This window comes from Puccinia triticina, chromosome 9A (assembly GCF_026914185.1).
Source record: "Puccinia triticina chromosome 9A, complete sequence".
NCBI classification, from domain to species: Eukaryota; Fungi; Basidiomycota; class Pucciniomycetes; order Pucciniales; family Pucciniaceae; genus Puccinia; species Puccinia triticina.
In genome coordinates, this window is record NC_070566.1 from 6,193,541 (window position 1) to 6,221,274 (window position 27,734).

At 48.7% G+C, this 27,734-nt stretch overlaps 8 protein-coding genes across 8 annotated transcripts; 6 read left to right on the forward strand and 2 right to left on the reverse strand.

Annotated features, from left to right (window-relative positions):
• Window positions 1-255: 255 nt before the first annotated feature.
• Window positions 256-584, forward strand: PtA15_9A616 (uncharacterized protein; the record flags this gene model as incomplete). Its single annotated transcript, XM_053172844.1, has 3 exons — window positions 256-319; window positions 389-463; window positions 550-584. The coding sequence occupies 3 exons, from the start codon at window positions 256-258 to the stop codon at window positions 582-584; spliced, it is 174 nt and encodes a 57-aa protein (XP_053024044.1).
• Window positions 585-890: 306 nt separating this feature from the next.
• PtA15_9A617 (uncharacterized protein) lies at window positions 891-1,299 on the forward strand (the record flags this gene model as incomplete). The annotated part of the gene is made up of 2 exons (XM_053172845.1): window positions 891-1,012; window positions 1,095-1,299. 2 exons carry the CDS (start codon window positions 891-893, stop codon window positions 1,297-1,299), a joined length of 327 nt encoding a protein of 108 aa, XP_053024045.1.
• Window positions 1,300-2,430: 1,131 nt separating this feature from the next.
• Window positions 2,431-4,044, forward strand: PtA15_9A618 (uncharacterized protein; the record flags this gene model as incomplete). Its single annotated transcript, XM_053172846.1, has 6 exons — window positions 2,431-2,527; window positions 2,653-2,831; window positions 2,918-3,098; window positions 3,360-3,593; window positions 3,657-3,761; window positions 3,842-4,044. 6 exons carry the CDS (start codon window positions 2,431-2,433, stop codon window positions 4,042-4,044), a joined length of 999 nt encoding a protein of 332 aa, XP_053024046.1.
• A 9,974-nt stretch (window positions 4,045-14,018) lies between these two features.
• PtA15_9A619 (uncharacterized protein) lies at window positions 14,019-16,222 on the reverse strand (the record flags this gene model as incomplete). The annotated part of the gene is made up of 9 exons (XM_053172847.1): window positions 14,019-14,125; window positions 14,215-14,359; window positions 14,443-14,682; window positions 14,747-15,058; window positions 15,142-15,504; window positions 15,616-15,721; window positions 15,806-15,895; window positions 15,961-16,075; window positions 16,150-16,222. The coding sequence occupies 9 exons, from the start codon at window positions 16,220-16,222 to the stop codon at window positions 14,019-14,021; spliced, it is 1,551 nt and encodes a 516-aa protein (XP_053024047.1).
• A 3,180-nt stretch (window positions 16,223-19,402) lies between these two features.
• On the forward strand, window positions 19,403-21,508 carry PtA15_9A620 (uncharacterized protein; the record flags this gene model as incomplete). Its single annotated transcript, XM_053172849.1, has 6 exons — window positions 19,403-19,428; window positions 19,521-19,589; window positions 19,685-19,729; window positions 19,798-20,110; window positions 20,188-20,700; window positions 21,185-21,508. 6 exons carry the CDS (start codon window positions 19,403-19,405, stop codon window positions 21,506-21,508), a joined length of 1,290 nt encoding a protein of 429 aa, XP_053024048.1.
• An 893-nt stretch (window positions 21,509-22,401) lies between these two features.
• PtA15_9A621 (uncharacterized protein) lies at window positions 22,402-22,952 on the reverse strand (the record flags this gene model as incomplete). The annotated part of the gene is made up of 3 exons (XM_053172850.1): window positions 22,402-22,536; window positions 22,651-22,797; window positions 22,941-22,952. The coding sequence occupies 3 exons, from the start codon at window positions 22,950-22,952 to the stop codon at window positions 22,402-22,404; spliced, it is 294 nt and encodes a 97-aa protein (XP_053024049.1).
• A 251-nt stretch (window positions 22,953-23,203) lies between these two features.
• On the forward strand, window positions 23,204-24,307 carry PtA15_9A622 (uncharacterized protein; the record flags this gene model as incomplete). The annotated part of the gene is made up of 6 exons (XM_053172851.1): window positions 23,204-23,239; window positions 23,318-23,331; window positions 23,401-23,501; window positions 23,586-23,674; window positions 23,770-23,896; window positions 23,973-24,307. The coding sequence occupies 6 exons, from the start codon at window positions 23,204-23,206 to the stop codon at window positions 24,305-24,307; spliced, it is 702 nt and encodes a 233-aa protein (XP_053024050.1).
• Window positions 24,308-25,504: 1,197 nt separating this feature from the next.
• PtA15_9A623 (uncharacterized protein) lies at window positions 25,505-26,591 on the forward strand (the record flags this gene model as incomplete). Its single annotated transcript, XM_053172852.1, has 3 exons — window positions 25,505-25,555; window positions 25,638-25,751; window positions 25,848-26,591. The coding sequence occupies 3 exons, from the start codon at window positions 25,505-25,507 to the stop codon at window positions 26,589-26,591; spliced, it is 909 nt and encodes a 302-aa protein (XP_053024051.1).
• Window positions 26,592-27,734: the final 1,143 nt, after the last annotated feature.

A 27,734-nucleotide genomic window follows, 5' to 3' on the forward strand; every position in this document is an offset into this window, starting at 1 on the left:
AATATGGGACATTAGTCCTAAGCCTCTGCTTCGGAGACGCTTCGCGCCTCCTCGGAGAGGCTTAGTTAAGCTCGGGTTCCGATGGCCTCCCGGGTAGAGACATCAGGTCGTGCCGTCGGCTACAATACTGGGTCGGGTGGACGCGATTCCCCGCGTCGATCATGCGTCGACTGCGAAGCGGGGTGTACTGTACCCGACCCCGACCCAGCATCTGACGGGCCTCGGGCCTCTGTCGGGTCGACCCGGCCCACCTGGATGGCTCGGCTCGTCCGTCTTGCGGGTCTTTCGCCCAACGGCCTTGGTCTATGGTATCATGCGAGTAAGTCCCCTAGGTCCCTCTCGTGCTTCTCTTTGCACCTTGCTAACACACACTGGATGCACGTTTCAGATTCTATGTGTCGCCGAAAAGCCCTCGATCGCGCGTGCAGTTACCGAGATTCTCTCAGGAAACCAATTCACAACGGTCAGTCGAAACTGCACTCTAGGCTTTCTCCCCCTCCCATGATCTTGGGCTGAAAGTGCACGTCTCTTCCGGGAACGGGATCTCAGCGCCAATCACCGAACCGATACACGAAGAATTTTGATTTTAATTATAGATTGCCGCCCTCGCCCCGCCTGGTCGACTTCACGGTGACTTCGGTCCTCGGACATCTGACCTCGACCGACTTCGACGAGCATTACAAAGGCTGGCACAACTGCGACCCATTCTCGCTCTTCGATGCGCCCATCAACCGGTTCGTCAATCCAGTGAGCATCTTTCCGGGGAGGTTTCAGCACCCGAACTCACATATGAGGCTTTTAGAACGATCTCTGAGAGCCTCCCTCGTCTCTAGGACCACCTAGGCATCGAACGCAATCTCAAGTCCGAGGCCCGGCGCGCAGACAAATTGATGATCTGGACCGATTGCGATAGAGAGGGGGAACATATCGGCTCCGAAATCGTCTCCGTCTGTCGCGCAGCCAAGCCGGACATCATCGTTCTTCGAGCAAGATTCAGCGCGATCATACCTGCGTGAGATCAACTTGTAATTGGGAGACTGGGCCTTTCTTTCCCGGACGTTGATCGCATTTATTTCTCGGATCAATCCCAAAAGTCAGATTCACAACGCGTGTCAGAATGCAGGGCAATTGGATATGAATCAGGTCTATGCGGTCCAAGCGAGAATGGAACTTGACCTTCGCATTGGAGCTGCTCTGACGAGATGTCAAACTATGGGTCTTCAGACACGATTTCAGCAACTAGCCGACAGTCTAATCAGCTACGGTTTGTCACCCCTGAATCAAAACTTCTTCTCCTAACGCAGACCTCAGTCCTTTAACTAACAACCTTCGCGACTTGATTAGGGCCGTGTCAATTTCCGACCTTAGGTTTCGTTGTTGACCAGTACGATAAAGTGAATGCATTTGTGGCTGAAGCCTTCTGGTACATCAGAGTATTGTTGGAACGAGATGATTCGAAAGTGGAGTTTCGGTGGAAGCGACACCATCTCTTCGATTACCATGCCGCGTTTGTGCTCCATGAGATGTGCACGGACGAGCCCGAGGCCACGGTCAAGGATGTGAATATCAAGCCGACTGTTAAATGGTAGCTGGCCTCTCTCTCGAACCCATATGTAGAACGATCCCTCGAACATCTCACCGATTCATCTTCTTTGCTTGGGTTTGGTTTCTGAACTAGGAAGCCGTTACCCCTCACCACAGTCGAGCTTCAGAAATCTGGCTCCCGGCTACTCCATCTCACACCAAAGACTGTCCTAGACGTGCGTATCTTGACTTCCTTCAGACATTTCCCTGCCACCAACTAATCAGCAAATGACATCTTCAGATTGCAGAAAAACTTTACCAGAAAGGTCTGGTCAGTTACCCACGAACTGAAACTGACCAGTTTGACCGAGAGTTTGATTTTATGGGGCTGATCGAGAAACAAATGAGCGACGCCCAATGGGGCGATTTTGCAACCAGGTGGGCATCGCACCCCTCTCACCGACTTCCATATACAGCTACTGACTAGTGTTTCTGTGCCAGACTGAAGGATGGCGACGGCTTCCAGACGCCACGGAACGGGCGCAAGAACGACAAAGCCCATCCGCCGATCCACCCCACCGCACATGCAAACAACCTGAGTGGGGACGAGAAACGAGTGTACGACTTCATCACTCGCCGATACTTGGCCTGTTGTTCGAAGAACGCGGTCGGCAAGACGACCACCGTCGTCATCGACATTGCCGATGAAGAATTCACGGCCACAGGTCCGTAATCGGCCCTCCCCAAAAAATTCAGGGGAAGGGATGTACCATTCAGCAGGCTGAGTGTGGATTGCGCTTTCTCTCCCCAGGCCTGGTCATCCTCGAGCGGAACTATCTGGAGGTGTATGTGTATGACAAGTGGAGCGGGATGCTGCTCCCGGACTTCCAGATCGGCGAGAAATTCATGCCAACGACGTGCGAGCTAAAAGAAGGCACGACAAGCCGGCCCAATCTGTTGACGGAAGCGGACTTGGTGGGGCTGATGGACCGAAACGGGATCGGTACGCACTCTTTGCTCCTCCCTCTCTGCACCGGACAGCTGTGTCTGTGTGTGTGTGTGTGTGTGAGTGTGAGAGAGAGAGCTGCATTGCTGACTACTGTCCGAGAGGTGATTGCGCTTGCACAGGCACCGACGCGACGATCGCCGAACACATCGCCAAGATCATCGACCGGAACTACGTGTTCAAGATCCATGAGGGAGCCACTCAATATCTGGTTCCGTCGACGTTGGGGATGGGATTAGTGGAAGGATACAACGCTATTGGGCTGGACAAGTCGTTGAGCAAGCCCCAGCTACGGCGCGAAGTAACTCCCCACCCCTCTTTTTCCCTCCATCCCTGCCTGCCTGGATCCAGCTCCATCCAGAGCCTGATGATCATGTGTGTGTTTAGACCGAGCAGCGGATGACGATGATCTGTGAGGGCTCGCGAAGCAAGGGCGATGTGCTCACGCAAACAATTGACGAGTACCGGGAGATGTTCATCCGGACGCGCCGGGCTTTCGGGACGATTGTCGAGCAAGTGGCGCGCTATATCAACTCCGCCGGAGACCCGGATGCCGACGAAGGCGATGGTGCCGACGGTGGTCCTGGGCCTGGCGGCGGCGGCGGCGGCGGTCGTGGTGGTAATCGCAGAGGAGGAGGTGGTGGAGGGGGTAGAAGGGGCGGCGGTGGGAGAGGAGGAGGGGGTGGCGGCGGGAGGAGAGAGGATGATGATGACGATGACGATGACGATGGAGACGGGGCAGGGGGGGGAGGGAACAGCAGAGGCGGCCGAGGGAGTAGTAGAGGAAGCCGCGGGGCCAGCCGAGCCAGAAAGACGGCACCATCTCGAGGGACGAAGCGGGGCCAAGGGACGCGGGCGACGACGGCCGCCGGGACGGGCCCGTCGCGAGGGAGCCACACGAGCACGGGAGGAGCCGGCACATCGAACTACACCTGCTTCTCGTGCAACCAGCAGGGCCATCTGTCGACCTCTTGTCCCAACAAGAACGGCGCCTCCTCCGGCGGGGGAACCAGCTCTGGGCCGAGCGGGGCAGGGCAGAAGTGCTTCCATTGCGACCAGCCCGGTACGCACTCTCTCTACTCTTTTTCTCGCCGGGGTTGGTTTTGCTGATTGGGATGATGGACAGGCCATTGGGCGAACGCGTGTCCCGCTAAAGGGACAGGCAAGCCCACCGGAGGCGTCGGCGGGCCGAGCACATCGGGCCAGAAGTGTTTCCACTGCGACCAGCCGGGTACGACCCTCTCTCTCTCTTTTCCACTGAATTATTGATTGTCTGACTCCTGGGATCATTGCCCGCGTGTGTGTATGCAGGCCACTGGGCAAACGCCTGTCCCGCCAAGGGCCTCGCCTCCACCTCCGCCGCCACTCGAGGCACAGGCGCGTCCTCACGGGCTAGAGGGGCCTCCTCCGCTCGCGGGGCTGGCGCTTCTAGGTCCCGGGCTAGGAAAAGATCAGGCCCTGGTACAACGACTACGCGGGCCTCCGCGAAGAGGAAAAAAAGCACCGGCACTTGATGACGCCTTCTCTTCCTTACCATCTATCCGCCTTTTCTATACCTTTGTTCTTCTGTTGTTGTTGTTGTTGTTTTGGGGTCTTGGGCTGGGTTATCTGGTCGGACTTTCGGGACTGTTGTGTAGCATGAATATACCATTGGAATTCTCGTTTACGTAGTTTTCACTCATAACACAGCCAATTTGGACTAGCAGGCATGCCCTTGTGATCCCGTCCGAACCTAACAAAGTCCCTTGAGACTTCGGGGCTGAACTCGCGAAGCGAGCCTTCGGCCTTTCACTCAGGGCATTGAATTTGGACGGGTAGTTTGGGCGCACTAGGCCTTCGGGTCCAAAAAAGGCTGGAAAAGCCACGGAACGCCCACACTCCCGAGCCGTGGCTGGCACTTCCCTCCCAAGCTCCTCTCTGATCGAGGGGATGGTGTTAAGCTGGGGCAATAGCGCCCTCCGGGCTATAACTACCTCCCGCCGAAAAGCTCAGCCCGGTCACTCCTATAACGGAGTGTGCTTTGGCACACTCCTATAACGGAGTATGCTTTGGCACACTCCTATAACGGAGTATGCTTTGGCACACTCCTATAACGGAGTATGCTTTGGCACATAACAGAGTCAAAAGAATTGGAATTCTATTCTTCACCACAACCGGATGAACAGATAAGCAATGTTATAATTTGGATGTAGCCTCATCAGGATGTCCTTTTCCCTGCTCAAATTGCATGTGAGTATTTTTCTGTACATTGAAGAGGAGAAAAATATTTTAAGTGTCAGCCAGGCTATCATTACAGAAGCCAGCAGACTTGATTAATATGTAAAACTGACTTAGCTGCGGAAGCGCAGGAGCCTGTGGATCCTCTCCAGTGCTGGATCCAACAGAAACAGTCTGGCAACACCCATGGCGCTGGATGTTCTATCCTGCCCAGGTGAGCTGAATATTCACCAAATCCTATATTTGATTTCATCTGATCAATCATTATATATTTTTAGCCACATTGGTAGATGTGGAGCAATCATTTAGTTTTGGTCACCATTATGTTTTGGCAAACAGACACCAACTTGCGCCTCAATCTTTGAGTAGAGGTATGACTGTTGCCTTCTACTCAAAGAACAATAAGATAAAACCGGGTACCTTGGCCACTTGGAAACAGGGACTTAAAAACAAAAACAAGACTAATCAGAAGACCAAAAGAAAGGTAGTAGTTTTAGATGACAAGGAATAGTTGTCATCAGCTTTGTAAATAGTTAGTCTAGCCAATATTATTTATGGAACATTTTTTTTATTGAAAGAATATTTATTAAGTGAGAAAAAGGCGCAAAGTACCGCCGGTACCCGCCCCAAGTACTGCTGGTACCCGCCCCAAGTACCGCTGGTACCCGCCAGGCGGTGCTGGTACCCGCCAGGCGGTGCTGGTACCCGCCAGGCGGTGCTGGTACCCGCCAGGCGGTGCTGGTACCCGCCAGGTGGTGCTGGTACCTGCCAGGCGGTGCTGGTACCCACCAGGCGGTGCTGGGTGCGGTAATTGGTCCCTGCTTTGGGAAAAAAATGTACCTGGTACCCAGGTGTAAACCGTACCCGGGTCCAAATTGTCATTCCCTAAAGATTGATGTCTTATCTCTGATTTTCAACTCAGCAGATTTTGCTGAAGATTCAGCAATCGTTAGAGATGGCCCCTGTGAACCCGGGTACCTGTTTGGGTGCGGGTACCCACCAACCTTTTTGCCAAAAATTGGACACCCGCACCCGCAGAGTGGGTCAGAGCGGGTACCTGCAGGTACCCGCACAGGTATCCGCAGGTACCCGCCCCTCAAAATCAACCGGAAGGCATTCCTTCCGGCCGGGAAGGTCGTGTTAGCCTCTGCAAACGGAAGGCATTCCTTCCAATCAAAGAGGTTGTGTAGCCTCTTTGATTGGAGGGAACCCCTTCCAGCTGAGGAGGTTGAGTAACCTCTTTGACTGGAAGGACTCATTTCGGCCGAGGAGGTTGTGTAACCTCTTCAACCGGAAGGCATTCCTTCTGATCAAAGAGGTTGTGTAGCCTCTTTGACCGGAAGGAACCCCCTCCGGCTAAGGAGGTTGCGTAACATCTTCAACTGGAAGAACTCCTTCCAGCCGAGGAGGGTGTGCAACCTCTTTGACCGGAAGGCATTCCTTCCGATCAAAGAGGTTGTGTAGCCTCCTCAATCGGAAGGAATTCCTTTGGGTTGTGGACGGTGGCAGCCTCCCCATGGCCAAATAAGGGCAGGTACCTGCTAAGGATACCCGGGTACCCGCTGGATTTCTCCCAGAAACCCAACATCCGCACCCAAACACGCACGCGCTGGCGGGTACCCGCAATGGGTTTGTTGGGGCCATCTCTAGCAATCGTGGATGCTTTGAAGGTAACTTGAGGAGGGTTTTAAGTTTTGCGGATAAGGCTTTTGATTGCAAAGTATAGCAGGCAAGGATAAATGGATTTTGCAACAAGGAAGGGATCCTTGTGACTACAAGCTGTACTTTTATATCTTACAACCTGAGCTTCTAGAATCATCAAAGAAGAAGAAACAAACAGAAAAAGAAAAGAAAAAGGAAAGAAAAGAAAAGAAAATTCTTTCTGGAAAACACAAGCTTTCCAGGAAAGTTCCTAGTTGAAAACCTGTGTGTCAAAGCCTAGGAACCCTTTCTTCTATTTTTCCTCTTCATCCGTTTGTTACAAAACATGACTTACCTATTGAACTTATTTTTCTTGGGGTCATTAACCTGGTTCCATTTTTCCAAACAAATTTGCAAGTAACTCTGCAAATAAGCTGGAATTCAACAAGGAACTACTGGCCATTGTTGCCGCTTTCAAAGAGTGGTGGCAGTACGTGGAAGGAAACCCACACCGTCTGACCGCAATTTTCTACACGGACCACCAGAACCTGGAAAGCTTCATGACCACAAAGGAGCTTACCCGGAGACAGGTGCGGTGGGTGGAGACTATGGGCTATTTTGATTTCAAAATCATATTCTGGCCGGGCCGCCAAGCCACCAAACCTGATTCACTTCTCAGAAGACCGGAACTGGCCCCTGCCCCTGGTGAAAAGCTGACCTTTGGACAGCTGCTGAAGCCAAGCAACATCACAGAGCGGACGTTTGCGGAGATATCAGAATTCAAAACCTGGTTTGAGGACGAGTCCGTTGACTTGGAGGACGCGGAGCACTGGTTTGAGGTTAATGTACTAGGGATGAACGCGGAGCACAGAGAGGAGGATGAACTGGAGATGTTGGATGCGGAGATCATCACACAAATCAGGGAATTTACCCCACTTGTCACCCAACTGACCAGATGGATAGAATCCTTGAAAACCCCCCGCAGGAAACCAGAACAGATACACGGAGGCAGATGGCATCTTGTATGACAAAGGGTGGATAGCGGTACCGGCGGACCCAGCATTGCGGACGCAAATATTAAAAAGCCAACACAACAGCAAAGCGGCGGGCCACCCAGGGCAATCCGGCACCCTTGCCCTGGTCCAACAAAGTTTTGTGTGGAACAGGAAGAAGAAATTCATCAATCAATATGTGGACGGATGTGACTCTTGCCAGCGGGTTAAAGCCTCAACACAACGGCCTTTTGGGACACTGGAGCCGCTCCCAATTCCAGAGGGGCCGTGGACAGACATCAGCTATGATTTAATCATAGAGCTGCCTGAATACCGCTCATGCAATAGCATACTGACCATTATTGACCTCCTGACAAAAATGGCACACTTGATTCCCTGCAGAAAGTCCATGAATGTGGAGCAACTGGTGGACCATGTTCAGAAACTACATGGCACTCTGAAGACTATTTTCTCCAACTGGGGAAGTGTTTTTATCTCCCAAATCACCCGCGAGTTGAACAACCAACTCAGTATCCGCCTCCACCCCTCAACGGCTTACGAAAATTGGTCCCCGCTCCTTGCAACAGCGGAGTTTGCCTACAACAACAAGGACCACACACAAATTGACTGGGTTGTCACCGTTCAAGGCAAACTATGGATTCAACCCTTTGTACAGCGGAGCAGTGCATACCATCCGTGGCAGAACAACTCCTCCAGCTTGCGGAGGTGCAGGAAAAGCTCAAACACTGCCTAGAATCAGCACAAGAGACCACAAAAAGCCAGTTTGAAAGAGGAGTGTGGGACACACCGGAATGGAACAGCGGAGACAAGGTTTGGCTAGATGGACACAATATTTTGACAACCCGCCCCAGCCCCAAATTGGGACACCACTGGCTAGGACCATTCCCAATAGCTACAAGAGTTTCAAACTCCACTTACAAACTGACCCTTCCGCTCTCCATGCAGGGAGTCCACCCAGTTTTCCATGTATTGGTACTCCGCAAACACAAACCGGACAAAATCGCCCACTGACAGCGGCAGACCCCGGAACTGGTGACAGTCAACAGTGGAGAAGAGTGGGAGGTTGGCAGCATCCTGGACAGTCGCCGGAGAGGGCGGACCACTCAATACCTTGTCAGCTGGCGTGGATTTTGACTGGCGGAGAATTCATGGGAACCAGAGGCAAACCTGAAGAACAGTGGAGCCCTATTGGCGGAGTTCAACTCAAAGTTTCCTGAGGGGGCAGCCAGGTATCAGAGGACGTGGAGACAAAAGTGAGAGGGCACGCTTTTTCCCACTGGTTTTTTAATGCTGCCCAGGGACAGAATGCAGAGCCAAAAGAGGAGGAATTTTTTTATTATTGTTCATTGATTAACACAAAAAAGGGGGTGGCTTAGGCATTCAAGGGGGGATAATGTTATGAGCTGTAGCGCGGGCTCCGCAGCGCAGACTCACATGTACATAGACTACACATACATTTCACGGACCATGCTCAAGGTTTGAGAGCCTGGAGATGCAAGCCTCTTCCTCATCCTGCAATCTACCATCTTGGATCCAGAACCCCTACAACCCCAGACCCCAGACTCCATCTTCCTCTCCACAGAACACACCATACACCAGGGGAGAATTTTACACACTCTCCAGAGAGTGCCTGACTGTAATTTTATGTTGTTCTGGTTCTGATGTCAGTCAGATGTGTATTAGGAAATGATTTATAAATTATTCAGAAGTCAATTGGAAGTCTGTCATAATTTATGAGGAAGTATCACAGGACCTCATGCAATGTTATATAGAACTGTTTCATTCTTTAAGGATACCCCAATTACAACCTATAATGAAATGATATTTACTGGGTCAGCCTAAATGCACTCCAAAAATTTACTTCATGCACTCCACATTTTTGGCTTTGGGAAATGGGTACTCCAAAAATATTGGAGTGCTGTGATTTTGCACTCCAAATTCATGGAGTCTCCATATGGGCACTCCATTTATGTTGGAGTACAGGCCAGGGTAAGCCAAAACTTACCAAAATAAGGGAGTGCAGCTAGATACACTCCAAAAAAAATGGAGTATACACCCAAGCACTCACTTTTTGAGCGAAAGGTTTTGGCTATGCACTCCAGTCGGCACAATTTCAACTGGAGTGCATTGGAGTACACTCCATTCCACTCTTTTGTGGAGTGCCCACCCGGCCCCAGACCGGCCATCAAGAGGAGTACAGACCCCACTTGATGACCAGTCATCAAGATGAAAGGTCAGCAAGCGGAGGACACATCCTGCTGGTTGACCGGTCATCGGGTGGGGTACACATCCCTCGATGACCGGCCATCAAGTGCACATCCCACTTGATGACCGGTCAACCAGTGGGGTGTGTGCTCCGCTTGATGACCGGCCATCGAGTGCACATCCCACTTGATGAACGGTCAACCAGCGGGATGTTTAACCACTCGATGACCGGCCATCGAGCGGAGTGCACGCCTCGCTTGATGACCGGCCATCGAGTGCACATCCCACTCGATGAACGGTCAACCAGCGGGATGTTTAACCCACTTGATGACCGGCCATCGAGCGGAGTGCACGCCTCGCTTGATGACCGGCCATTGAGTGCACACCCCACTCGATGAACGGTCAACCAGCGGGATGTTTAACCCACTCGATGACCGGCCATCGAGCGGAGTGCACACCTCGCTTGATGACCGGCCATCAAGTGCACATCCCACTCGAATCCGATGACCGGTCAACCAGCGGGATGTGTACCCCACTCGATGGCCGGTCATTGAGCAAGGCGTGTACTCCTCTCGATGGCCAGCCATCAAGTGCACATCCCACTCAATGACCGGTCAAACCATCCCAGTCGATGACCGGTCAACCAGCGGGGTGTGTGCTCCGCTCAATGACCGGCCATCAAGTGGGGTACACATCCCGCTGGTTGACCGGTCATCGAGCGGAGCACACCCCGCTGGTTGACCGGCGAGTGTGATGTGCACTTGATTGGCGATCATCAAGTGAGGTTAGGTGAGAGTGAGGTGTGTTCTCGGCTCAATGACCGGCGATTGGGCGGAATACACATCTCGCTCGATGACCGGCCATCGAGTGTGAACATCACACTCAATGGCCGGTCAGCAAACAAGGTGTGTACTCCGCTTGATGACCGGTCATTGGGGTACACATCCCACTCAATGACTGGTCATCAAGCGTGTGCTCTGCCCGATGACCGGCCATCGAGTGGAATGTGTCTGTCGATGGCCAGCCATTGAGCAGTATGCTCACTCTAGGAGTGCATATCCCACTCCACGACTAACCATAGAGTGGGGTGTGTACCTCACATGATGAGATGACTGGTCAAGCGGAGGGGTGTGCTCCAATAGATGGTTGGTCATTGATTGGGGTGTGTACCTACACACTTGATGGCTGGCATCTAGTGTACTCCACTGGATGCTGGAGTGTGCAGGGGGCACTCCTTTTTCAGGGAGTAAAACATCAGAAAGGGAGTGCTGGGTCCATGCACTCCAATTGTATGGAGTGAACTATTGGGACACTCATTAAATTTGGTGGCAAATGGAGTGCATGGTGGCTTACTCCAATTTCTTTGGCTTGCTGGGGCCCACACTCCAACTTTCTTGGAGTGCATGCTCCATGAACTCACTTTTGGAGTGCATGAAGTAAATTTATGGAGTGCATTTAGGCTGACCCTATTTACTCAATGCCTAATTATCAATCATTTCTGGTGAATTTATTTTGATCAATTTCTCTATGTGCAACGGTTTCACACAACATAAATGTGACTAGCTGGGGCTTTAATGGCTTTCTGACCAGTTTTTACTTGTCATGGAGCTGTGAAAGTCCCCTCTGGTGATCTGTCACCCCAATGTATGCGCGTACACAAAGGTGACATTGTCAAAATGCAAAACAGCTCACATGCATGTGTGCATGGAGACATTGGAAAACAAAAAACTATAAAAATGACTCACAAGCTTATATGTGTTAAGAAGCCAAGTTTTTTGGCTGAAATCTGGTATCACAAACCTCCAAGCTTGACTTGAAACATACTTTCACCCTATTTTCATCCTTTTTTGACTCAATTATAGATGCTACCTGCCTTTTTTTAGGGAAATGTGACAATTAAGGCGGGCCTTTCACATCATTCTTACCGGTGTGTACGTGTTGTTGATCTGAAAGAGGCCCAGCCTGCAATTTGTAACAACCTTTTATGAGCACACATGAGGGGAAAAAATTAGCAAAGTGAAAACAATTAACACCTTCATGAGTATGTGAATAATATGAATTGAACCCCAATGTCAGAAAAGAAATGGCTCCACCAGGACTCGAACCCGGGTTGGGCTAACTCTAGTTGCCTGCTTTACCACTAAGCTACAAAGCCTGAGTTTCCAGATTCATAATCTAACATCCTTGTGGAATCTGGATGCTCTAAGGCTCTCCTAGACCCACTGGTGTGCTCACTCCCCTGCAGTTACGCTTGGCTCTTTGAGCTCAAGACTGTAAATCTTTCAGAAAAGAAATGGCTCCACCAGGACTCAAACCCGGGTTGGGCTAACTCTAGGTGCCTGCTTTACCACTAAGCTACAAAGCCTAAGTTGCCAGATTCATAATCTAACAGAAATCATCCCAATCAACAAACAGGTCAAGTTGAGTTATGATTTAATTGCGGTAATTGTGTCTTAGTGGTTTCAACTGTGTTCTGATTGAGTTCCAGTTGAGTTCTGCATGACTTCTGGATGATTTATGGATGAATCCAGGATCAGTTTCAGAACAGTTGTGGATGAGTTCAAGCATTGTTCATCATTTTTTACACTACTTTCACCAAAAGCATCTAGCACAGTTCTGGAAAAAGGGTATGGTATGGCACACTCTGGTGAGTGCGTCAAAATCACCCCTGGTGATAACACCTGCAGAGTTGAATTCAACACCATACTGTTTTTCACAGGCAGTATAATACATGCAAGTCATGCAACTCAGAATACTCCAATAACACAAATTTTGAAGGGGCATAGAAAGAGAGTTGTTGGACCTTGAGGTACGTGCAGTGGCAAAAGATGGGGAAGAGTGAGACAAGTCTCATGGTTCAAATGGCATGCACAGGCTAACTTAACTAAGCCCCTCTATTAGAGGGGGGACACCATCCTGCAGGGACCCTCCAAAGGAGGTACTGATGCGCTATGTTGACCCCGTGGTAGTAGAGAATTAGAAAAATCATGTTTTTCAATCCTCTCTGGACGCACCATTTGTCACCAGGTAATAAAATTTTGGGGGATCAAAATGTGCACAACATCATGGAGTTTCTTTGTACATATTTTATAATTCTTTTGGGGCCTTGGTTGCCCCATGAAGTCCTTTTTTGTGACTGAAAAGTGTCCACTTTATTGTGCATTCCACATTTTGCACTGTACAGAATCTGAAATTGATAATGTTACAACTATGATTGCAGCTCAACCAGAGGAGTTGAGGATGAGAAAAAATAGTAGAAAGAAGGGGACAGCTTAAGCCATCCCAGAAATGTAAATTAGAGAAAAAAAGGTTCAGAAACAAAGACGGCAGATTGATTTTAAAAAAGTCTCTTCCAAAAGTGCTAATTCTCTACTGCCGTGGGGTTGACATAGCCTGTAAGTCCCTCCTTTGGAGGTTGCTTTGCTCCCCCAAAGAGGGAATTAGCTAAGTTAGATGCACAGAGCCCCTTGAAGTTTGGGATCAGGTTCAAAATTGAAAAGGCACAAAATTCCCTGCAAAATTGGATTGGGAGTCTGATCAGTTGGGACACATTAGTTCCAAGTCTCTCCTTTGGATGCTTGCTCCAGGAGGGGAGCATTTTGCCAGCCCAGGCTGTACCAGGACCCTCCAATGGGCTATCTCAAGAGTGTAATATTGCTATTATGGCACTGAAGATAGCCAAATATTCTGAATCTGATGGAAATATTGAGGAGATCAGTGGAGGACTCAATCTGGGACCCCCACAGATGTTGGGCTAGACCCAAAAAGTCTAGATTTTTGGAGGGAAATCTACCTTTTTGGGCTCTAGATCACTTCTGGCAGGCCCACAGATCCTGACAGGAAGTCATCCAGTTGTTCAACTTGCCTAAAAAAACATTTAGGTACCACATTTTGAATAGTTTGTTTTTTATTCAATGATTTGTGCAACATAACATTGATGCGTCCAAACAGGGCCTAAATCCAACACCAAGTTGTGATAAGCATTTGAACATTGCTGTCATATATATTCATGGCAACAAAAAGAAAGAGTACATATAACGAGTATAAAGAAGAGAACAACAACATGGAGAACGATTTTTTTCGAGACAGAGGGATTCAGAGAGAGAAGCCAAAGAAAGGGACAGAAATAGAAGGGGTAGAGAGGTTGTTGGGGTTGATACGGCGGCAACTGGATGAATACATAATTAGAACAGAGAAAGACGATGAGGAAACTTTGGGAGAGCGATGGAAGCAAGCATGTTGTTAGTTTGGTCACTAGAAGCAAAAATCCCAGATGCAGGAATAAGGCCGACGACTACGGCCTCATGATCGCATGTTGGCCAGGTGTTGGTAGAGTAGAAACCTTACATCTTCCGATGAACGGTTGAACGACAGTACATGTTTCTTTGTTTTCTTTTTTTGGTTGGTTTGGTTTATTGGAAGATTGCACGGGCGGATCCTAAGGTCGTCTTGACAAGAGAATGGCCCAGGTTGGCTTTCTCCTCGCGCGTTTTTTGGTCGTCTTCGCCCCACCAAACCACTGCAAAAACCGCCACCCAAACAAGAAAAAGAAAACATCACATGTGAATAACAAGATGTAAGAATTATGAGAAGTGAAAAAGGACGAACAGCCAGAGATGTGCCGGAATCCGAGCTCGTCGCGGTTGCTTTTGATCAGCTTTTGCCGCGCTCGCGTCAGCCCGGAAGGGTCATCTTTGGTCAGCGGGCCTTTGACATCCGCAGAACCCCAAGTAGTCTCGACCTCGAATTCGCCCTAAGTAGTCAATCAGAAAACAAACACCAAGAGAAGTTGGCACGATCCTTGGCCGCCTGTAGAGAAAAGAAATTGGTACAAACTTCATAGGCGGGCGCATGTTCAACGTGTGCACGGCCGTTGGTAGATTTCACGTAGCTGAATAGTTTCATATCAGCCGGATGCTCGACGTAGTTCACGGCGACTGCGCCATTGATAGTGGCAATATCTACGCTGACTGAAGGCTGATCATTGCTGCCGAAAGAGAAGGTTCGATTGGAGATTTCGGATGGAGTATGAAGGAGTGCATCAGATGATTTGTTGATCGGGAGAGCCAAAGCGACCTGGTTGTACGACAAGAGTTAAGCAATGACTTTGCGTGCGTGGGACGAGTAATATTGGGCTCACATTGGCAACGATGGCCCCATTAGTGGTGGCCAAGTTCAATGCCTTGCTGATCTTGAATGCACCTTCGATGTGTCCATTGTTCGTCCTGATCGTGATGGTCTCGCTGACGAGCGCCTCGATCCTGATCGGTGCTACTGCGGTGGTGATGTCCACTTGGGCGATCGAGAGCCCGGCTAAGTCGGCCGTGGTGAGCCCGAATTGATCCGCTTGGACTGACAGCTTGTCCATCAGTGCTACGTTCTTCGGCAGATTTACTTGAATATTAAATTCCAGATCCGAATCCGGATACGGTCCAACTTCGGGCGCAGGGGTCTTAAACCAACCAATGATACGTTTGTAAGGCTCTTGATGCAATGAACTCAATGGCTATAGCGAACGGATAAGAAAAAACTTACATAGATTCCCAAACCGACGTTCCGCCCACCACCCGAGAGTTGATTTTGAGCCGGGCTAGCACTGACATGACAAACGGTCATCAGATCGATCAAGGCCTCGTCGTTGGTCAAGGCGGCCAGCTGGATCTGGATATCTTGCGAGTCAGTGGTGCCGATGGAGATGCGACCTTTGGCAAAGCTGCCCTGGCCGTGAATGAAGAAGCTGTCTCGGTCACCGAGTGGGATGGAGAGGGTGGCCTTCGATCTCAGGGTCTCGCCTGGCATCCTCGACTTGCCCATGATCGCCTGGGGAGTGTCGAATTTCGCACACCAAATCGCTCGGCCATCCGATCGAGGTACCGATGGCTTTGCACCATAGTCAGCCTATTTTTTGAAGTAAACACGCGTGGTGACAAAAAGAAAAATCGGTGGATAAATAATCATGCGGAGGTTTTTGAGGAATTGGATGGTGTAGCCGGACAAGTGAACACCTACTCGATTGTTGCCTTGACTCCAACCAGCCCGATGTAACCCAGCCCAGCCGAAGACCAGGCCGACAACAATCCATAATCCGATTCCAACCAGCAGAGCTTTTAGGAAACTGGAAGTGAGGGTGGGAAGAGGTAAATTGGAAATATTGGGATGAGCTCTTTTTTTCACGGAGTGTTAAGGCGGAGTGAAGTACCGTGAGCGAGCTCTGCCGTCGGCTGCTTGCTTGGCCTGTCGGGTGAAGGGGTCGTTGACGGAGGGGTAGATGTTCGGGTTGTAACTCGGCCTTGGCAAAAAGAAGAAGCCAGTTAGCACCACTTTGAAATTTTACGGCAATGTTGTGGGGCTCACCCGAACGAAATCTGCCCGGAAAGCCCGGACCTCGTCGAACGACCGGAGAGGGCCCTGCGGTGATGTCTGACCGTGCGCGGTCTGTCGGCCGTGGATGCCGAGGTGGAGGCCTGGGCTGTTGTTGGAGCGGGCAATCAAGTGGTCAGTCTACGAGTATGACTCCAAGCGGAGGCAGGCGTGAGGACTGACGGAGTAGCGGTTCGTTCTCGGCTGGTTTCTTGCGGTCGATATCCTCCTGGGTGGGTTGTGGGTTGTCCGACATGATGATATCTGAATGATTCTTCCCTGCGAAAGTGATGCCGGCCGATGATGGTCAGAGAGGAGGCTGTTGACCGTCCGAGCTGTCACAGATCTAATCTAGACGTGACAGCCCAGGAACACCAGCCAAGCTTAGAGCATCTCCACCGCGGGTGCTAAACTGCGTTGCCAAATCTTTGAGTTCGGCGACTGGGGCGCAGTTTTAGCAACCTGCAGCGAGGCAGCTTTGCACCGCGAGTTGCCATGATTGGCAGCTTGCGGTTGTGAAATGTGTGCTTTTGTGTTGCTGTCGGGGGAGAAGGTCAGAGTAATACATGAGAGATGCGTGATACTCGCAAGGGTGGCGCGAGGTTGGGGTGCTATCCTGTTTCCAAATTTGCGAACAGGATAGCTCCCGAGAGGCGAGTTGGCAGATTTGATGTGTGTTTGGCACCCGCGGTGGCGTTGCTTAAGCGGGTTTGGGGTGCTATATCCAACCCGGTTTAGCACCCGCGGTGGAGATGCTCTTAGCTATAGCTTAACACAAGTGCCCCCGGGGCGAGCCCACAGTGAGTCCCCCGTGGCTCTTGCAGCCCCGGCAATCCCATCGGGCTTGGTCGGGATTCACCCCCGATTCCAAACTCCAACCCCGTATCCAGCTTCTGAAGTTCTAGCCCGTCTGAGGGTATTGATCCCGGCTAAAGTTGGATTTCAGACTTAGCCAGATCCAGCAGCCCGTGATCTCGAGCTTGATCCGCTCCAATCCTCCCCGCGGGTATATCTAACTTGGCACAAGTCCCGCCTGGTGGGAGTCGCTGTGGCTGGCCGCGAAGCGGCCCCTCCCGCAGGGAGGGACTTGTGCACAAAGTCAAAAAATTGGCTGAGAAAGAAATCACAAATGGCTGGAGGAAAAATACTTAGCATCACCCAGCCTCCCCCTCAGCTCCTGTGCACCTGACCCAGAGTCAAAATACACTTCTCGACCTCAGCTTTCAAATGGCGCTGGTCTCATCTCCCCATTCCTTACCATTTTTGCTGTACTGATATTTCAAAAATAAAAAAACACGAAGAAATGTAAAGTAAGGATCCACAGCCATCATGCCTGGTGCATCCTGGATCCGCAAGATCACAACCTCTGAAAATCTCTGCAGATACGACAGACAGAATTTATTTTGCTGGTATGTAGAGCCGTTGGCCTGCTAAGTACGCCGGAGTTTTCCAAATTCCTTACGCGCCTGTTCAGTTCACCCTTGATCCCTTGAGCAGAAACCACAAATCTTTACACTATGCAACCGATTCAAGATCAAGATCAAGAAAACTTACGATCAATCCCTCTTCATGTCCGAATCATAGATATCTGTGATAGAATAAATTTGCACCAATTAACTCCAAAGAAATTCGTGTTGGCACTTCTTACAAACTCGCACGAGTCTGTTGTTAAACGCCAAATGAAATGGTCAGGGAAAGGACTGCCAACAACAATGGAACTTCTCATGGAGCTTATATCACTAGTGAAAACAAACAAAGAAGGCCACCGTAGTAGGGACGAAAAAGACACCTGTCTTGGTGTTTTACCAGTGCTTTCAAATGGTGTTTCCCGCTTTCAACCAAGCCCCATGAATAGATCATGTGTGCTTCATCGACCACCACTAAGACAAGCTTGCTCTGGAACTGTGGCGATAGATATAGCTCCTTGAAGGACTTGTTGTTGAGGAATATTTCAGGACTAAGATAGACAAAGTTGTAAAGCCCGTTCTTCACTTCATCGGCGGTCTTTGCATTGAAGTTGAGCTTTTTTAGGTTGATCGCTGTATAGCCAGCAGCAATTTTCTCTTCGACTTGGTTGTTGCCCAGAGCATCCAGTGGGTTCAGTACCACAACCACACCAACAAATTCACCGTTACGATCTCGCGCAGTTAAGTTGAGGTACATTTCTGGGATTCTCGACTTTCCAAACCCAGTAGCCGCCAGGAGAAAGGTATTTCGACCGCGAACCAGATTAGCAACTGTGTCAACCTGAAGGGGTTTGCTTTCCTGGTTGTACTTATTGAATGATCCTTCTCTGATGTAAGTCTTCAGCTGCTCGTCGTCGAAATTTGTAATCTTCTGGGGGATCGGGACCATTTTGAAGGATTGCCAGGCGGAGTTTGGAACAGCACCTCGACCTCTTTTCTTATCACACAACGGGCAGGCGTACGGTTTTTTATGTTTACATTTGTTTACTTTCTGGTATATCATGAAAATTACAATCATCTTGAAGATGGTGATTTTCAAACCTGCAAATCCATCTGGAAAGTGGAAGATGGATTGTCAGAGCAATGGGACATCTTCCAGGAATTCTTCGAGCTCAAAATGGATTCCTTCCACCAGTTTTGAAGATTTGGCCTCAAAAACTTGGGTGAGGGTGCCCATCAGCACTGCCAAAAAGACTGTCTATTCAGTTTTTGTTGTACACATGTTGTTGAATTTTAAAATGTGATTTTGTGTTTTTAGGATTGAAAATCCTTCCTTTGTCTGCCAGCCTGCAGACATTATTCATAAGCCTCTCCTACGGAGAGCCCTCCGGGCGGGGTCCCCCGGACCCTCCGTTTGAGAGGCTTAGTTAAGCTAGCCCTAGGACCGTACCCGGCGGGAACACCGCGTTGTGTGCAGCTGAGGAGACGTCCCAGAGCCCCGCTCCGCGGAGTATGTCCCGGAGGTCCGGATACCGGCTCCAGCGGCAGGCTCCTCCTCCTCGTTGATGAAAGGAGGAAGTGTTTGGCTGTTTCCCCCTGACTTCCCAGCGCAGTGCTTGAAAGGTGGGTTGATAAATTACATAGAACTATCCGAATCGACCGGAGCTTTGTGCTGGTGTGTCGGCTTACATAATCCAATGCAAGTCTCCTTACGTCATCCCCTTCTCCGTTCAACCCGGCCTGGCTCAGCCTCTCCTCTTCAGCCGTCTTTCCCTTCTTTCTTGTGTCAACCAGTGCACCTTAAAACCGGTGCCGTCTTGTACAAAAGCCAATTCCCTCGATCAAAATATTGTTGTTGTCCATTACCACTGCACAGCCCTCAGCCTCTGACAATTGGTCGATAGCCTCCTATCTCTTCTTGCTTCTTATTCCATATCCACCGCTTGTATCATCGGCTTTGCTTGCATCGGCTCGCATTCAGATTTCGAGCAAGTTTTCTATCTTCTACTTGTATAGTTTCAAGTACAACCATGACCGGATCAATCAATGCAGGACAGTAGGTTGCCACTTCTTTTCATCGGGCATTAAAGCGGTGATGGCGGTCAGCAGCGGATCGACTGATTGTTTTTCTGCAACCATGTCCATCAGAAAATCGGCAAGTTTGATTGCAATCGAAAAAAAACTTCTCGAGGTGGAAGCTCGGATTGCGGCTGATAGGTCAATTTTTATGAATTTCTGGCTGATTTAACCGCAAAGGCGTATCCATCCTCACTTCTTTCTCGGGTTGGCTCTGTTAAATGTAAAAACAACAGGAAACGAAGAGAAGCAGAATTGAAGGCAGCCGTTGAACAAGCTGGGTAAGCACATTCACACCGCTCTTGAGTTCAAATTTTTGTTCAATCTGATAGATGCTCTGCGCCCTCAGACGTGATGCCGAAGCCATCAGACAGATGAAAGCTCGGCAAAAACCCCTACACTCGTCCAATCCCAGTACTCCCAATCCACCCAAGCCAATTCCGTCACCGTCGATCCCGAATTCTACCGGCCCTGCTCGTGGTGCCAAAGAACTCCCTGAACCGGCTCTGTTCTTGTTGAGAGACCTTTGGAGTCATCTCGGCTATAAAGGCGACCCATTCGTTGAGATGCAAATGGAGATCAGTCGTGAATTGGATCGTGCGGACTTCGCTAGGTTCGAGCGAGAGATGCTCTGCAATGAAGTTATTGGTGCCCGTGCTGAGGTTTGAGATAAACTGTCTACAAGCCGTCCGCTCGATGTATTGTCAACTGATTACGCCTCTTTTCTTCCGATACGCAGATTAACATGATGAAAGAAGAACGTATCCAGCTTGTGAAAAGACTCGAATTGAATCGGGAAAACATCAGCCAATTGGTAGAGACTGAAGACCGCACATACAAGACTTTGATGGCGGAACGCGCCACGTCTGAGAACGTAATCCGAGGGCTCGAGAATGAAATCAGGGACCTCAAGGGAGAACGGCACGGCGCCCAAGAACGGATCGCAGCGTTATCCAACGAGCTTGAGCGAGCAGAGAAGGCAAGGATTTCTGCCGTGCTATATGCGCAAGCAGCTGAAGATAGAGCCTCTGCCGCCAATGCCACTGCTCAAGCGGCAGTTGAAGTAGCTAACCGACAGAAGGAGGCGCCGCCACCACCACCACCTGCTCCAACGATCAACCCCATAATTCCATTTTGGCCGGCCGCGGATGATGAAGCGTTGAAGAACAAGTTGAAGGAGCGAATTCTAGCGGTGGAGGAAGAGAAGTTGGCGTCTCAGTTGGCCTCAGTCAAAGACGAAAGAGAGAAATTGGTAAGCCCAAAGAAAGAGCAACCAATTGTAGAAGCGGCAAAGGAATCGCCCCTTTTATCCGCCATTTCCCAATTAGTTCATGATGGGTTGTTCAATTGAGCTGTCTTGAGCTGCAATCCAACGGCCCTCCGCACCTCCCCGTTCCTCAAAATTCCATATTTCTTTTTATGATTTGATGATTTCTCATTTACCATTTCTTTGTTTTCTTCCTGCTTCTGTGAATTTAAATGACGATACTGGTCGGCCATCATTTCTTTCGGTGGACCATCCATTACGACACCCCTCACACTTTGTAACACGCGGGCTCATCGAACCAAAAAAAATAATGATAACACGAATCGCTTTTTCTTTGACTGGATTACATATCCAACTGGCCGCAATGTAAATCTTGACAACGACCGACTCGCACGAATTGCTACTCGGCTTTTGTTCCACCGTCATCTCATCCTCTCGATACGCGACAATCAATCACTCGAACGATAAGTTCGGGGCGAGCCAGAGAAATAACGACTCGAATGCTACGTCTAAGGATTCCAATAATCGGAAGGAAGAAGGGGCCAACAATCAACAGAAGGGCCAGCAAAACTCGGACAAAAACAACAAGAACAAAGATGGCGATAACAACAAAAATAAGAATAACAAGAATAATAGCGGCAACAAAGATAACAATACTAATAGCACCAACAATGATAATGGCAACAAAAAGAATAACCAAAACAACGCCGAATCGAACAAGCAAAACGGTAACAACAAGAATAACAATCAGAGTCATCAAGCCCGAAAAAGTAGCATCATGGATCTTTTCTGATTTGTATTTTTATCTGCATTTGGATTGAATATAATGAGCTTCTCCTCCCTTCCTGTTTTTTCATACCTCGGCTTACCGCGAATACATAACGTCCAGAAAGATTGGACTTGTTTTTAACTAGATCTCTCAACAAATTCCAATATCTTTGTCCCCATGAACACTTCAACTATTTATTCTCCTTAGACAGGCTTTCTTAAATATTCCCAAAATCATGTGACATATTTTTTGTTGTTTTCTTGACTTGAGATCACACTCGACGTGACCCGCCTGTTTCTTCAGATACCAGTCGCTTTGCATTCTAATACTCAACGGAACATAAGTTACAAGTTGTCTATCCCTAGAAAGTTTTTTGGTTGACTGGCTTAGTTTGTGTCCGTACAGCTTTTCGGGGTATCCCACTGGCCCAGTCAGGTTGAAACCAGGACACAAAGTGAGGGAAATGGAATGCTCTCATGCCCCAACAAAACTAAAGCTGATGGCCGGCGCGGCTCATCTGTAAACGAATCCCTGTTCATCACCGGAGCGAAGCAGAGGGATGTGAGTTCCACAGGGCTCCGAGTGAAGCAATGCTGACATTGGCGGACTTGTCACTAGGCCGGACGCTCCGTCTCCAACGAGAAAGAGATCCGTTTAGAGCTCCGGGTGAAATACTCGGATGGCCCGTATGACGACAACCCAAAAGTTTACCACTCCAGCGAGTAGGCAGTAGTCGTCGGCACAAGCTCAAATGTGTGATGACACTATGCAGACCAGCAGCTGAGCTCTTCGAAGGCAATCTGCCGGCACTCGACCTACCCCAGGAACTCATCGCTGGGAGGATTCGTTCTGGGTTTGATGAGGCTTGTTTTCAAATAGGGAAGGATGAATTCGCAGGATATTTTTACAAGCATAGTTTAATGATGGCCCTTCTCGACTGGGGCGCCTTTGGGCCACTCTTCATCTTCATTCCGAATCCCGACGATCCCTTCTTTGAATTCCCTTGCCCAAAGCATTGACGGGATCCATCGATTTGGGGCTTGCATTCGTTGCTAAGGATTGCCAGAAAAAATTGTCAATTTTCGTAAATTAACGTCCAGGTAGAAAAAATCCATGTGGAAGTCAAGTCTGCTGTCTTCGTATGGGTGAAAATAGCGAAAGCGTACTTCTCTATGGGCGCTGAGCTTGAAGACGCTATAAAACACGAGCGTGCTACCTGCGATAATGATTGCAGTATTAGATCTCCAATTAGTCGGTCGAGTCCACCAACCACCAGAGGGAGACCACACTTCTTTAGGATACGGATATTGTGCCTACGGGTGCGCAAAATTTCGAGATAATTTTTCCAATTAATGAGCGTGAAGTTAGTAGGCTATCGATCGAGACGCCAATCGAATTGACCACGAGGACGGAAAAAAATGAAAAGTCAATCGTGGAATTGGAAGGTTCGACTTACTCCTCCACCCATTTTCGCTAATTTATTCTTCCTGGTTTGTCAATGTCGAGTCGGGGTCCGCTGGTCTGCGTCCTGGTGTAGTTACGTTGGCTATGTCGATGTTGAGACGGAGGGAGAAGACGAACTGATCCAAGTCCCTCCGAGAGTCCGAGAGGGCCTTTCGGGCCGGGCCCCCGAACACTCCGGAGGGATTTCCCCGCGTCGGGAGCCAAGTATCGGGCCACCCCCAATTCTGCAAACACAAAATCACTACAAACGATAAAATGAGCAAGAAAGAGAGCGCCTACGGTGCACCATCTGTAAGCAAAACCCTTGAATGTTGTTTTCCTAGCCTCACGCTTAATGACCAGTCAACATGCTTCTTTGTTTTCTGACAGGCTGGGACTGACTTGTAGGTAGCATTCGGTTTGGAATCATAAATATGCCTTACTTACTGGATTTATGAACTGTATTCCCACAGTCGAAAAACATGGGATAAAGCTGAATATGAGGCCAAGGCCAAAAAAAGAGATGAGGAAGAACGCGAAAGGATGAAAGAAGCAGATGAAGCACTTCAGAAAGGTATGGAATCGAGTTTTACACGCCGTTAAAGCTGATAGATTCAACTAATCTTAAACTGGCTTAATGAAAACAACTTCTGCTAAGGTAAAAAGCCTCGCCGGAAGCAAGTAGATCTGCCTAAACCTACGGAACTTATGAAGCAACGAGAGGCGCCCCTGGAACTAAACAAAAATGTACGGGTTTTTTATATCTTGTCAGGGTTTTTTCTACACCTCCAAACTTATCGATCGCCGCGAATTTTGATTTATGCTCTTCAATTTTCACGTAGCAAAACAAAACAATGATCGTTCAAGGGAGTTTGCGAGGTCCAGGTGCCCCCGGATTTTACTGCGACGTGTGCAGCAGAACTTCCAAAGACTCGTCATCCTACCTCGACCATCTAAATTCCCGATTTCGTCAGTACCTTCATTTGGTTTCACAGTCCGGATATACGTGGCACATATTCAAATAACATATTTCTTTGTTTGTCAGACCTGCGGCAGCTTGGTCAAAAGACACAAGTGGCAAGATCGACGATAGACCAAGTAAGGGCCAAGATCGCTGAAATGCGAGAAGCTACCAAGCAACAGGCTGCTTCAAAACAGTATGATTTTACACAGCGATTGAAGGAGATCAAAGCGGCCGAGGAAGCCGAACGGGAAGCCAAGCGGCTTAAGAAGCTCCAGGCCCGTGAAGCTCAAGCAAAGGCCAAACCTCCGCCAGGTGTTTATCAACCCGCCGAATCAACCGAAACAACGGGTGAAAATGGTGGTGACGAGATGGCGAAACTGATGGGATTTTCGGGAGGATTTAAATCTCGGAAGTAGGCTGATTTAGTTTATCAAAACTCCCATCAAGTCAATCTGCAATGTGTAAAATAGCAGGAACTGTACATCTAAAGCTGCAAAAGCAGCTCCTACGACTCTCGCAACAATCGCTTGGGAATATGACGCGAATGCGGTTTGACAGCGAAGAAACTATAAGTATTGAGCAGTTGCTATTCACTGCCTAACAATCAAGGCCATGTATTGTTGGGTCTTCTAGATGGACCACAAGAAAGTGAGAGAAACTCTAGATTTGTGAAGAACAAGAATACTTCTTTCTTGATTGCTCATAATTAGGGCGGTTTCAGAAGATTACACATTAAGTTTAACAAAAATACAAGGTATCGTATAGCTAATGATGGCAAAGAACCATAGCTGTGTATGACTTCGACCTTCAAATCTAGCATTGCTGTGAACTTCAACTTCAGAAGTTGAAGCCAGCCAGCATCTCACGTGAATTTATTTTGCGGCCCTCAGCTTCCCCCATCGACACTGGCTTCCCTTTGCAATCTAACAGATGATGGAGGCGTGCTGCCATTGGCTTCAAAAAGAACATCTATCTCACCTTTCCTAATTTTCTTGGCAAAACCCTGCAAAACCTGCGTGCGGATTGTCCTTCTGTGAATTGTGTACGACGAGAGTGCCTGGATGCTTTCCACCCGACCGGTACCTGCCGCATCCTTTTCTCATGGATCCCGACAGACTGATTTTTGACCAGGTTGACCTGGACTTCGCCAGTCCAGCTGGAGTTCTGAACGTCTTTAAACATTTGTTTCTGTAACAGCAAGGGCCAAACCTGGCCAAAAAGTGGCGGCCAGTTCAGATGCGAACTGTACAAAGACTTGCAGTTCCAATTGAAACACGTTTGTTTGGACCAGTGTGTATTTTCGGTAACAAAAAATCGCCAAGCATCGTCACCGCTTACTTAAAAGGCTCCCTCTCAAACCTCTGCCTGGCTGAAGATTTGTCCTCATCATTATAGCACTTCCTGCTCCCCTTATACCAACACATCAGTCCCCAGTCGTCCGTCCGCCTTAATCAGTCCAAACCGTTTTCAACGCAAATCACAACCTAAGTATTAGCTCTCTTAACACCCGCCCCCCTTAAACCGAATTAAACCTTTCATCCTAGTAGCTGGCAAAACCATCGTGACTGAAGAACCGAAGAAGCAATCCAATCAACCCGAAGGAGCGCTCAAGTATGGCGAAGATGAATTCCAAAGCATCCAAGGGTCTAAATTCTAAATCATTTGTGGGTTTTCGCGACTCTTGCTATCCAACACGCTGAAATTCAAAGCTGATAGGTTATGGGTGTAACCTATATGGTATTGCAGAATCCTCTTAACTTAAAGTCTCTTATTAAAGCTTTACCTTCGCGAAAAGTCCTCAATTCAATCAATGGGTCTCTTAAGTCTGAATCCCTCTCAACGATAGATTTCAGCAGTTGCGTGAGTCACTCAGAGCTTCTATAATCTTGTAGTATCATCGTCCTCATCTGACTTCTACCTGCTGCCCCAAAACCACAAAACAATTTTAACCCACAGACGATTGAAAATCAATCAGATCACCAAGTTATCCAGAAGTCCTCACATCCAAACTTGCAAGTTCATGACGCGCCAACCCAGTCGGTGACTATGATGACGTTTTCGAAAGTGGTCGATATTTTTGAAGAACTGGGGCCTATTCAAGAAATCCCGAAACCCCGAAGTCGGACTCGCCGCAATTCATTTCTGAAATTGAAGACTAAAAAATCACCTCGACCAAATCCTGCCATCGAAGCCATAATCTCCAACGGACTTTTTGAATCTGACGAAGAAATTGCTGCTCCAGAAAACCGCCAAGTCAATTACTCTGAGCATTTGGTCCAAGCAAGGAACGAGGTTCTGCTCAAAAAAGAGACTTCAAAATCTTCCCATTTGAAAACGAAAACTCCGAGTGCTCGAGAAAGTCGTCTGAAATATCGGCTCTACAATCCCCCACTTGATTCATTTGAACTACGGCGAAGAGCGATTCGACAAGGCGGCGACGCAACCATTTTCTTACCCAGACTTGACCCGAGCAGCTACGCGCTTATCATGCAAAAAGAAAAGCATCGACGCCGAATTGAAAGCCTTGCTTATAAAAACAATCCATACCTTCTCAAATCCAACATTCCTGTTAACAACGGAGTCAGAAGTTTGAAGCTCGAATGTATTCCCGAATCCGTCGGGACCTGGATAGTCTCAAAAGATCCTCGCGATCCTCGACAACGTAGAACAAAGCTGGATTATGTTCTTACATCTTGGTAATAAATATGCCAAATAACCCCCCTCGAGTAGAAGTTCTCAAGGCTGTTTCATTTTTATAGCTTAATCCCATCGTTATTCTGAAAGAAGGCTTCTCCTGTCTTTCCGAAACCATCTTTTTCTCTCTCTCTTATTGCCCTCACTGGGACTTTCCTATTCTTGCCATTCTTCTTGATTTCATTAGGCCAGAGGCGCCTGCTCGCAATTGTCGTTCGGTCATTAATTGATCACTTTCAGACCACTGTATTCTTCATTCATTCCAACAGACACAATCATTTTCTACTTACGGTCTTTTGTTTAGTTGAGTTTAGTTTAGTTATGTATTGTATTTTGATTCATTCATTGTGAGCAATAAATCAAAATTGTGGGCTTTGAATTCACATGAAAGCCAAAGCAAACATCACAAGCTTGTGTCAATTATAGCAGCGGGCCTTCTCGGTATTAAGGCGCAAATTCATTGTTTTCCACCGGGACAGGCCTCTGTCCATCCAATAAACATCCTTACATAGCACTTCCAAAGGGCTTGGGACCTCCAGTTTCATGACTAGCAAATTTTCAAAACTTTGGCAAGGTGTTCAGATCTTGGCATTTCTTGGCAATCAGAACAACTACTTCATTTTTCCAAAAATTGTTGATGAACACCTTAAAATGGGCTTCAAACTTTTGTCAATTGTATTTGAACCTCCCTAACGAAACTAATTGAACACTGGAAGAATTCCCGTGGGATCTGCACCTCCCTACTAGACCAAAGGTCCACAGATCTGTCCTCCCGTAGGCAGAAGCGCCCTCTTCATGTCCTATTTGTGAGATCCCTGGCTGTGGGATTGTAGGAAGCTTATTCACGGAGCACCTCAAGTTGGATATCATAGTCCCCGCGTGTGGATGGAAGAATATATGTCGCAGACAGCGCAAGTTGTTGTATTATTACTGCGCAGAGTGCCACCCAAACCGCACCCCCAAATAAAACTTCTTTAATTGCTAAAAAAAGGGCCTGAGAACCCACACATGCTGATCTTGCAAAGATTGTCCCACCCAGCCCCTTCCCGGTGCAAGAATGCCTCCTCGGCCTTCAGTTACCCCTCCCAATGGCCGCCGATGTAATAGGTCATCAAAGGGAGAAGACAGTGGCCATCGAGAGGACTCTCC